Source organism: Dipodomys ordii, unplaced genomic scaffold (assembly GCF_000151885.1).
Source record: "Dipodomys ordii isolate 6190 unplaced genomic scaffold, Dord_2.0 Scaffold85, whole genome shotgun sequence".
Lineage (NCBI taxonomy): Eukaryota > Metazoa > Chordata > Mammalia > Rodentia > Heteromyidae > Dipodomys > Dipodomys ordii.
The window spans coordinates 4,253,304-4,265,596 of NW_012267301.1; the positions used below are offsets into that span (position 1 = coordinate 4,253,304).

Sequence of the window (12,293 nt, forward strand, 5' to 3'; positions counted from 1 at the left end):
TCTCTAGCTGGTGAGCAGGCTGGGGTCAGTGGCAGAGCAGGAAGGAGCTGTATGCAGTTAGGGCAGCCCTGTTCCTCCAACCTCTCTCTGAGCGTTCTGGAAAGTTTGTTTTTGTTCCCTGCAGGAGGATGTATGCCATCACTTACTGATCTCGGATGCATCAATAGGATTTGCTAGAATGCAAAATAAATGTCAGGAGGGACGCTGTCAGCTGCCTAACCTAGAAATCTTGTTTAATACCCTCTATTTAGTCCATCTTGAGCTCTCATTGCCTGGCAGCAAATATGGGTATGAGTAACATATGCTCACAATGAACTTGTAGTATGGATTATACTAAATATGCTATCTACTTTAATAATTTCTCAAACACACTTCATAAAAAAGCAGTAATTTTGAATTGGGCACAACTAAACATTCATCTTTGTCTTTAGCTCTCACAAAAGAATCCTACAAGTTAAATAAATGAAATAATTTCTTTAAAATTATTGGAGAATTATTTAAATTATGGGGAAACTAAGGTTTATAATTAATTTCTTTAAGATAATATGTGGTAAAAGGATTCAGCTACCATACAGAAGGCATAAACTTAATAGCTTTTATTCTGAAACCAGCTACAATTTTTTTAAGGAAGAGAGAAGCATACAATAGATTATTACAATTTATAATTTTAAAACATTTGCATCTACCAACAAGTGCATAGTCACATGTCCCAACACAAATAAAATAAAATAAAAAAAGAATTTGACTGAATAAATAAGTAAATGACTAGATGAGTGAATGCATAATTTACTGTCTTGAACTCAGGTAGAACTTGTCTTCAGCTCCACTTTTTCAGAACAGAGGGAAGGGGCTATTATATATAGCCACCTAGTTATCTGCCCTTGAATTTTTACCAGATCATAGTATGTGCCTGAGGTGTTGGTTTGCTGAGTAAAAACACTTCTAAACCAACAACAATTTCCCTTCCCAAAGGAACTCAAAGCAGTAAAAATATTAAAGCATAACGATGAAATATTATTTAGTATTTAGTATTATACAAAGGCAATACTTCTTAGATATTAATCATTAGCAATAGTTGAGTGCTAAATTTAGCACTGAATTTCTATTAGTAAAGCAATTTGCAATTCTACTGCACTTAACAGAAACATTTATTAAATACAACATTATGCTGACCAGTAGATTATTTTAAAAAGCCTTTCTATTTGATCACTTCACTGAAATATTTTAGTTGACTTTCTTGTTTTAACTAGGCACTCTACCATCTGCAAATAATGGTATTCTACACACACCTCCCTAACAGACTTCGTCTTTTGCAATCTATTGCAATGGTTAATTTCCCCAGCCCAACATTATTTCTGAAAGTGAAGTGCTGCCATTTTTCGGTCCCTTTCCAAAACAAATCACCAAAGGAAAACATTCCAAAATTCTTCTTAAAATGAAGCAGAGAACTTTTAGAAGGAAGTAATAATTCTTGGTCCATCTTGGTAGTTTTTCTCTCAAGTGATATCAGAAAACTGCAACACCTGGGTCTGGTCTTGTCTCTAGGGTCTGGAAAAATGAGTGTATGGATATAGAGAAGTAAAACAGCACAGCTGTCATCAGCTTACACTTGTACTCCTAGTTATTCAGGCAGCTGATATCTGAGGATCAAAGTTCAAAGCCAGCTCAGTCAGGAAAGTCAGTGAGATTCTTATCTCCATTCCACTGCCAAAATACCAGAAGTGGAGCTGTGGCTAAGTAGTAGAGAGGCCAGCCTTCAGTGAAAAAGCTGAGGACAGCACCCAGCTCCTGAGGTCATAACCCTCCCTGCTCAGGACTAGTGGGTGCATAGACATTCTATATCAACTTTAAGAGTACATTTTCATCCGGGCACCAGTGGCTTATGCCTCTCAATTCTAGCTGCTTAAGAGAATCATGGTTTGAAACCAGCCCAGTCAGGAAAGTCTATAAGACTCTTATCTCAAATTAACCACCCCCCAAAAAATGAATAAATAAAAATAAAGCCAGAAGTGGAGCTGCGGCTTAGCTTTGAGATTTAAAAAAGTAATAAAATGCTCAAGGATAGGGTCCAGGCCCTGAATTCTAGCCAGTTGTTCCAGAACTACTTTTTAAAACACTTCTCTTTTGTACATTGAATAATTTTGGTATCCTTATTTAAAATCAGTTGACCCCAGACACAAGTCCATTTCTGACTTTTTGTTTTAGGCCATCAACATGCATGCTTGCGATTAGTGGAGCATCTGGGTTATTGTTTTGTAATGACTGTTTAAATGAGGCAGTATGAGTCCTCCTACTCCTTTCTTTTAAAATATTATTTTGATTATTTTGAACTCGGTAATTCTTCATGAACCTTGGACACATCATGATAATGTGCAGAGAAGTTAGGTAAGACTCTGCCAAGCAATGGAACTGATTTTGTTCTTCAATTAAAAGAAATATTCAGTCTTCTGATTGATGAACCCAGGATGCTTATAACTCATTTAAATAGTTTACATTTGATTCCAACAGTGTTTAAAACTTTTCATAGTATTATTTTACATATCGTTTAATACATTTGTTCATAAATAGTTAATGCTTTATGGGATTGTGAATTAAATTTGTTTCGATTTCAGTTTTTGATTGTTCATTGGAAGTATATAGAAATACAGTTGATTTTGGGGTGTTCATACTGTATTTTCAGATTTGCTGAATTTTGTGTTAGTCTTAATTAATTAATTAATTGTGGCTCTATTGGTGCTTGACACAACCTCACTTAGCTTTTCTGTTGAAGGTCAGAGTTCTACCACTGGGGCCACCTCTGGCTTTTTGGTGACTACTTGATGATAAAAGTCTCATGGACTTTCCTATCCAGGCTGGCTTCGAACCTTCATCCATGGATATCAACATGAGCAGCTAGGGTTACAGGCTCCAAGCCTACTTTTAATAGGGTTTTTTTGTTTTATTGTTTGTTTTTGTTTTTGCTTTTAGTGTTGGGGATTGAACTCAGGGCCTAATGTCCTTCAGGTTTTTATATAGAAAATTTTATCAGTGAATAGTTTTATTTCTTTCTTTCTAATCTGGATGCTTTTAATACCTTTCTTTAAAAAATTGCTCTGGCTAGGAATTCCTTTAAAATGTTTGGGAAATGTGATGGAAGCCAACTTTCTTGTCTGCCATAATCTTAAGGTGAAAACATATCATCTGAAATTCTAAAGTATATTTTCTGCTCAAAGCATATTGTAGGCATTATTTTGTTAAGCTAGTCTGACAATCTCTGCCTTTTGATTTGGTTGAACTGTTTAATCCATTTACATTTAATGATATTATACAGCAGTTGGATTGTGTCTGTCATTTTATATTTTTATATTCTCTGCTCCTAATGACTTTTTCCCCCCTCTGTCTTTTCTTCAGGGTTTCTGTTATACTAGGTGAATATTTTCTAATGTAGCATTTGAGTATTATCAATGACTACTTGTTTTCTGAGTTATTTCCCTAGTGGTTCCATTAAGCTTTATAAATCTGAATTGATCAAAAATAGCTTCAGAGGTATAATCAACTTAATTCCAATTATATATAGAAGTGTTACTTCTAAATAATTCCAATTCTTTTCTCTTTTTCTTACAGTATTATGGTGATAGATACTGCATCTGTAAGTGATACAAACACAAAAATACCTTTTTATAATTGTTACTTTATAAGAAGGTAATGTACATTCCCAGCCTTTGTTCTGGTTCTCCTTCTACTTATCCTTTTGTGTGCCCTCAATTGTTCTTGTGGATTCAAGTTAGCATGCATACTTGTTCTTTTAACAAAATATAGCTTGATCTCATTTACTTCTTTTATGGATTTTCTGTTGGTAAATGAATCACATTTCTATATTTTCAGGTCCAACAATACATACTATCCATATTATTTAAGGAAATTGCTTTTAAAATCAGCTAATAGAGGGAAGAAAAAGAATGTACATTTATATTATAATTTAGAGTTATGTAATTATCTTTACTGGTAATCTTTCTTTGTACAGATTTTCTGTCTGCAGTTACTTGCTTTCAGCCTGAAAGACTTCCTTTATTGCTTAAAATGGTCTGCAAGCAGCAATTTTTCTCAGTTAATTTAGAAATGTCCTTATTTCAGTGTAATTTTTTTAAATATACCTTTTCTGGCTCTATAGCTTTTCTCATTGATTGACAGCTTTTTATTTTCCTTTAACAGTTTGAGTATGCCATCCCCCTGTCTTATAGTATTTTTTGTTCTTATGAGAAGACATCTCATTTAAGTTTCTTTTCAAGTGATGCATCATTTTTACCTCAGGCTCTCAAGATTTCCTCCTGTCTTTGACTTTCAGTGCTGAGAAAATGATGTATCTGAAGGTTTCTACATTTATGCTACTGATTCTGAGGGCATATGGTCTCCCACATTTTTCTCAGAATCTGGGCTCAGTTTATCCTCCTTTCTTTTTTTATCTCTCTGTTTGTTGGAGTGTAAAATCTCTGTACGTTTGTCTTTGTGCAGGCTAAGTCTTTTTTTTTTTCTGGCACTAAATTTAATAGTGAGCTCCTTTAGTGAAATTTTCATTTTTGTTATTGTACTTTAAATTTCAGAATTTCCATTTGATTCTCATTGTCCCTCTGTTTCTCTCTCTCTCCTACTGGGGTTTGATCTCAGGGCCTGTGCTTGCTTGGCTTGCTCATTCACCTGGCTCTCTACCTCACTAGATCCAGCCTCCAGCTCATTTCCTTTTCGGCTCCAAAATAACCAAGACTTTTCTGCCATGGTTGACTTTTAAACCATAATCTTCTGGATCTCAGCCTCCTAAGTAGCTAGGATTGTAAGTCTGATCGATCTGCACCAAGCTCATTTCTCTCTTTTTTAATATTATTTTTTTCTATCTGATGTGATATTGACAACATATCTTACCTTGCTTCTTTATAATCATGGCCTTTTTGGACATGTTTCTTGAAGGTTTTGTTCAATCTGACACCTGGTTGCTGGGTAGGCATTTCCTTTATCCATACTTTCTCCAGTATATGTTTGACTTCCTAGTTCCTTGGCACGTCTTTGCTGCTTTATTGGACATTTTAGTAAATAATATAGTGGCAATACTCAATTTTGCCCATCTCCCTCCCCTGTGGTTGTTCGCATGGTGACTGCTGAACTAGTATAGTGAAGTCTATTTCCCTTCCCCACAGGGCTCGGCCTCTGATGTGGAGCATTGTGGAGCCCCTCCTGCTGTCAGGCTGCCCTATCCTATTTTTAAACCTTAAAAAAAATCAGGACTAGGCCTTTGAGTCTGTCAAGTGACAGACTCAAAAGCTGCTGCTTTTGATGTGATTTTGTGGTAAACAAGCATTTGAAGTGAAAATATTAAATGGAAATATTTACTCCTATAGTTGTCAAGCACGTGCATATTCTGCTAATTTGCATTTCTAAGTTTAGGAATTTACTCTGGATTACTGCTGTACTGAATTTGCTTTCTTATTGAAAAATTAATTTCTGTCAGAGAAAAAGCTCACTAGTGTGTGTGTGTGTGTCTTCACTTACCTGCATACCTTAATCACCGTTGGGATGTGAAAGAACACATCTCGCATACAAAGGAAAAAGGAGTTTGATGTCAGTAACCTGACCGGCTACCTCATGGGCAGAGTAGCAGCTGGGTGGGGCTATAAGCACAGTTTTATAGGGCTGGGTTCATGTGGAATGTGAGAGTGGGAAATTGCGTTGTGAAAGGGGTTAACAATTATAGTTGTGGCTACACAAACAAGGGAGAAGGAAATTGCATGCTATTTGAGATTGCAGCTACCTGTGTCACCTGTTTTCAGGTTAAAGGCTGCATCACCTGTTTTCAGGGAAAGCCAGTTTTGTTTTTGCCAAAGGTCTAAGGTGGCAGTCTGGGTAAGAAGATAGAGGAAGTTAGGCTAACAGCATGAAGACAATTTTTTTTTTTCCTTTAGTAGTAATTTAGAATGTTTGCTATTATTTTCTAGTTTAGAGGAAATGGATAATGCTTGTTATGTAAAAGTTTGGAGTAATTTTGATCCAAACAATTGTTTGAATCTTATTTTGACAATCTGTGAACACTTTCCAATATGCTTAGTTACCGAATATTTAACTTTCCTTTTCCTTTTAATGATTATTTTGGTGTTTTATATTTTTAGAGCTAAATCTTGGGAAAACAGAAATAGCATGGGCTTTGCAAATCTGAATTTGAATTCCAACTGCATCTCTTAGTAGCTGGGTGACATTGGACATATAACTTCATTACTCTGGGCCTTAGTTCCTGTTCATGACAGAAGGACAAATATTTGTCTCAGAAGTTATCTTATGGACAAAAGGAAAGTGCCATATAAAGCATGTTCTATGAGTCAGGCATACTTGTGATCCTTGCGAATAAGTTTGAGATCATAGTAACACAGTTCGAAGCCAGCCTGGGCAGACTAATCTGTGTAGCTCTTATCTCTGATTATCCAGTAAAATGCCAGACTGAAGCATTATGCCTTGAGCAAGCAAACTTAGCAAGAGTGAAAGGCCTGATTTCAAGCCATGGACCTAGCACAAAAAAAAGCCCCCACAAAAACCACAACAAAAATCACTCTCCATGGTGACAGGCTATGTTGTCAATACCCAGCATGTCAATACTCATTGCTTTGACAAAATAGATTATTTCACACAAATTAAAAATAATTATAATTATCTGTGCAAAATGTCTTTTCTATTATTTGCACTACTCTCTTCTCCTTTTTAAAAAAAGTTTATTGGTTTTTTAAAAATTAGATTTTGCTGTTTTGACTATTTGTGAGCCTTTTAGAAAAAAAATCATTGGTTGTATTAATTATTTCTTTTAGTGTTTAATCAATTTAATTACTTTGTCACACTTACAGTTTTGTAATTTATTATAATTATTTTCTACTCATTTCCTTGTCTTGTATAATAAGGTAAGGTTTTGTTGATTTTCTTAATGAAAACAAATAAAGCTATGAACTTTTCTCTAAACTTTGGATTGACCAAGGCCTCTAGACTAGATGATATATACCATCATCAGTCATTTCAAATTGTGTTATTCGTCTCTAAGCAATTGATTAGAGCTGCATCTTGGAGTAGACTAAAAGTATAAAAGTAGAGATGAGGAGAAGCCATTATAGCCACCAGTTAGAAGGCTGTAGTCAACTATCTAAACTAAGAACAGAATTTCTGGGGCCTAGAAATAACATCAACAAATACTAACTGAATTTCTCTATGTCCTGAGCACTGTCCTCCTCACAATAAATTTACATTTATGTTCCTAATCTTCACAACTATGTTGTAACATTTGTCTTATTTCCTTACTCCTGCAGTGAAGGCATTGAAGTAGTTGAATGACATACCCAAGAGCACAGAACAAGTACAATTTCTCAGGGTTGCTAATTTGGCATTCTCTCCAGTGCTATGCCACATTACAACTTTATAACTTTATATTTCATATCTTATTTAAAAGGAAAATGTTATTATCTGGATTTTCAGTGTTGAGCATTGTTGTCTTCTAATTAGCTTTATGTGTTTAGTAATGGGTTGTGCTTGTTTTAAAATGTGACGTAAGATCAATTAGCCTGAAAGAAGACATGGGCATTGGTGGCAATATTTTTCAAATACATAAAAATGTTCAAAATGGTGGATCTTATTGATCTATTTTACATGACTATATAAGTCCAAGCCATGTGAGATAATTATGTAGAGTATGTATTAATAATAGCTATGGGCAATAAAATACTATACAACATTATTTCAATGAATCTTTATTATAGTCACATGAGGTAGCATTTTTCCCCTTGGTCATAAATTGGGACATTACCATGTCAAAGTGTCAAATGACATATCAAATTGCAGAAACAAAAAGATGTATACCCAATAGTTACCAGCAGGTCATCAGACTTTAAAATCCAAGATTTTATCTTGGAAGCTATAGTATGGCAGAATATAAATCAAACTGTAAGCAAACTATAGCCAGGCCTTTGCTTAATGTTGAGGATAAATCCCAAGATTTAAAGGAGGAGGTAACAATGCTTGATAAGAAATGTACTCATTACCTTGCTCATGTAACTGTAACCCCTATGTACAGTACAATAAAAAGAACTTATTAAAAATCCCAAGATGTAATGTCTTAGATGATTTTTAATTATGTAAACATCATAATGTTTTTTTCTTTCTTTCTTTTTTTTTATCATTCAACAGTTGTACAAAGAGGTTTCAATTTAACATGTCAGTTCAGGAGTACAACATATCTTCATCAGTGTAACCCCTTCTATTATTCTCCCTATCTGTCTCAACCTCACTTATTATAACTATTTTTCCACCCTTCCTCTCTTCATTCATCTTCTCCCTCCTCCTTTTCTTGGCCTCACCCCTAACACTTCAAGCTCCCCATTCCTGGAATTCATTTTGTTATACTGTAGGTTGGTTGTTCAAAGGAGTTACACTATTGAAATTCTCCCCTGCATGTACCATATTTCAGTTAATACATTTGTACAGTTAACTTCAGCTAATATACTTGTTAATACACATGTGCATATGATCCTTGTTTATATATGTATATATATGTTTATAAATTAGATCTACATTCCATATAGGAGAGAAAACATTCATTTTTAGACTGACATACTTCATTTATCATAATTTTGTCCATGTCCATTTATTCCAACAGTGTTCTTAACACATATGTGAATGGCACAGGTCTATCAATGTGGTTTTCTACAGCTTCGGTAAATACAAGGTGTAAGATGTTGCCTCCAACATAGCAAGACATGCTGCTTTACTTTTTGTAAATAGAAGAATGCTTTAAATTTATCATAAATATTTAGTCATATATTATTACTAAATATCAAGTATTATGCATGATGTGTAATTTTTTTTACTATGAATGGCAGCTCAATATATTTATCTACAACAGGATCACCACGGCAGATGAGAATTGAATTGCATTTATCTGGAGATGAGAGTCTTGCAAACTTTTCTGCCTGGACTGGCTTTGAACCTTGATCCTCAGATCTCAGCCTCTTGAGTAGCTGGGATTATAGTGATGAGCCACCAGTGCCTGGAAACATATAAGGTTTTTGGCCACTGAAAGAATACAGAACAAGTTTGTGGGTGAATAGAGAAATCTTTTATCATTTATCATTTCTCTTCAAGAGCAAGATTTTGTGTTCATAGATTTTGTACTTAATGGAGGGAAGACATGATTCATTTCAGGTCTTCCTTGGCGGGAATAACTCCTAACTAACTCTGCTGTGCACATGAAGAAGTCTAGCTGTGATTCAGTATCAGTTTTCAAGGTGAACAAATATCAAAAGCTCTGTTTCCAAGCTCATTGTTTTGGTTGACTCATTGCTATGCAATCTAGGCAAACTATAAAATTTTTATATGCATCAATTTCTTTGCCTGCACAATGGGGATACTGAGACTATATGCTCTGTGAGATTATGCTGTGGAAATGAAATGAAGGCTGTGAAAGATTTTATAAACTGGTCAGTGCCATGAAGAAAAATGGAGTTATTATCATTTTAACAGTGATGTTCTGCCAGGGCCTGGACTCCAGCCAAAAGGAGATTGACTCAGAAGCAGGTTTGTAGGGGAGCTAGAAATCGCTGGGGCATTGCTAAGGAAACTAGCAGAGAATGATACCTAACTGAGCCCCATTCTTATCTGCCTACTGCAGAGCATCTACTAAGAGCACAAACAGTGTGAAGGACCAGTCGTGGATAATTTAGAAAAGAGATAACAGATTCCATTTAAGGACGGAGAGAAAGTGGGAGCCAGCTCCAAAGAAGGAAAGTTGTTTCTCTTGAATGCAAAGAGGAAAGCGCTTCCTGAACATTTCTAATTGACATGTGCACCACCATCTGGAAGGCAGAGGGAGGGGCTGGATCTCAAGTTTCCTTTCAGAAGGGGAAGCCTTGTCATTGGCATCATTTAGATATTAGTAAGGAGGTGGAGTTGAGTAGCATAAGCCCTGGGACTCCCTTAGGGCTCAGCTAATGGATTCCACTGTCAACTTCTCTGCTGAACATAATAAATAAGTTTGGGGGGGCGGGGTAAGAAATTAATCTGGTGGCCCTGAGAACTAAAAATTTGAAAAATCTGTCACCTTCCCATTGTGAATGATCTCTTGTATAATCCCTTTCTCTGCCATAGGTATTTCTTCTAGTCTAGTCTTCCTTTTGTGACAGACTGTTATTTCTTTGTATGATGTGCTGTCACTGGGATTTGAACTCAAGGTCTGAGCATTATTCCTTAGCTTTTCAATACTAGCACTCTACTGCTTGGGCCACAGTTCCATTTCTGGCTTTTTTGGTGGTTAATTGGAGATAAGAGTCTCACAGACTTTCTTACCTGAGCTGACTTCAACCTGGGATCCTCAAATCTCATCCTCTTGAAGAGTTAGGAGTACAGGTGTGAGCTGCTGGCATTGGTCTAGGATGGATTATTTTTACTAGTTCTTATACGTATGAAATAGAAACCTAGTTGACTTGCCAACCTCCACGTTTCCTAATGGAATTTATCATCTGTTCTCATTTTCCAGAAAGTTCCTCCTCTGCATTAGAACTTTATTCCAAGGTATCTCTAGTCAAACTATGTCTATTTCTGTCTTCATAGAAAATCTATGTGCTTCAAGATTGTTTTTGTCTCCTCTCCTCCATTCTCCTACCTAGCATATTGTCAACAAAACTGACCATATCCACCTCCTTACATGTGCCCAGCCCCCTTGATCCTGCTGGGCCTTTTCAGTTGGACCCTTTATCTCATCTTTCTATGTGTTTGGTCATACTACTATGCTACAGTCATTTTAATATTTCTTCCATAAGCTACTAATGACTCTTTTGTAAAAGGCTGAATCATGCATGCCATTTATTTTCTTGGGAGTGTCTGAAAACTCCCAGTTCCCCAAAGAAGTGTGCTTGCTTCTCTACAGCATTTCAGTGAGTTCTTTTCAGGGCAGATACTTGGAACTGTGTGGTCAAACTATAGTGTGAAGTGGTGCTTAATGTAATGTGGTCATGAGTTAAGCTCCTGTCTTGGTCAAAATTCCCCTATGACAAGGAATAATTGGAGGGCATGCAGAGGTTTGTAATTTAGAATTGTTTTAAAAATATTTGTCTCAGAATCCCAATGGTCATAAACAGCTGTTTAAGTGTCAAATACTTTTGGCTTGAGTAATTGGGTCTAGCACAGGTGCATGTGATGAATAAGAGCTGTGTTAAATAAACAGAATAGAATGTCTATGTACTGCAGGCATGCAACGGAAATTGAACTTGGGATCACCATTACTGAGAAATAAATAGGTGGGGTTGTTACATCAAGCTGTTTATTGTCTATTTTTAAAACTGGATCACATTCAAAATTATATATGTTTTGCTTAGTAGCCTGAACATTATTAACTATTGTTTGCTATTTATAGCTTCAAAAAAAAGGCTTGGAAAACAAAAGATTCAGCTTCTCAAGATAGATAGTTTTGCTAGTGTCTCTATTTCTAAATACTCTTTTCAGATAGGGAATGACATACACTGGATGTAAAGTCTCTTGGGTGATAGACAACCTAGATGTTATGGAGAGAGTAAAGAAAAGAAACCGAGACCACAATAACTGATCTTGGTTATGACTAGAGATAGACTTAGGTATATTCTCATGTGCTTAAAATATCAAAGGGATATATAAATATATGTCATTATATATATTTAGTGTATGTATAGTATATATATAATGATGGACAGTGGTTGTTTTGGGAACATGTTACTTGTGTGACAATGTGACACCTGATTACTCTTTTAAATATCTTTTCTATATGACGTTTATTTGGCCATGAGGATGTATTATGTTTATTTTGAAAAGTGATGTTGTTAATTGAAAATAAAAAGGCAAATGTTACGTAATCCATAATTCCATTTTAAAGTAAATATGTATGTGCACATAGGTGTATATATATATATATATATATATTTATTTAATTAAGCACCTATTTTTTCAAGGTTTTTTTTATTGTAAAGGTAATGTACAGAGGGGTTACAATTACACAAGTCAGGCAATGAGTATATTTCTTTTAGGACAGTGTCACCTCTCACTCATTTTCTTCTAGTCTTTCGCCCCTTTCCTTCTCACTCCCCCAGTTGTATAGTTCATTTCTAACATGGTGTCTAGTGAATATCACTGCTGAATTGCTTCATCTTGTCCCACCATTTCTGTGCTAGTATATAATTATCTGTATGGAGAAGAGAATGCGTTGAAAGAATATGTATACAAAATTGTTAGTAATATTTGTTTTTTCTAGTGTGAAGGATTTTAAAGACATT

General features: G+C 35.4%; 1 protein-coding gene across 1 annotated transcript in view; it reads left to right on the top strand.

Annotated features, from left to right (window-relative positions):
• Positions 1–9,482: 9,482 nt before the first annotated feature.
• Positions 9,483–12,293, top strand: part of Htr4 (5-hydroxytryptamine (serotonin) receptor 4, G protein-coupled) — a 223,922-nt gene continuing 221,111 nt past the window's right edge. Inside the window, exon 1 of the mRNA XM_013025489.1 lies at positions 9,483–9,570. Coding sequence (XP_012880943.1) covers positions 9,483–9,570 — 88 coding nt within the window. The remainder of the gene's footprint in view (positions 9,571–12,293) is intronic.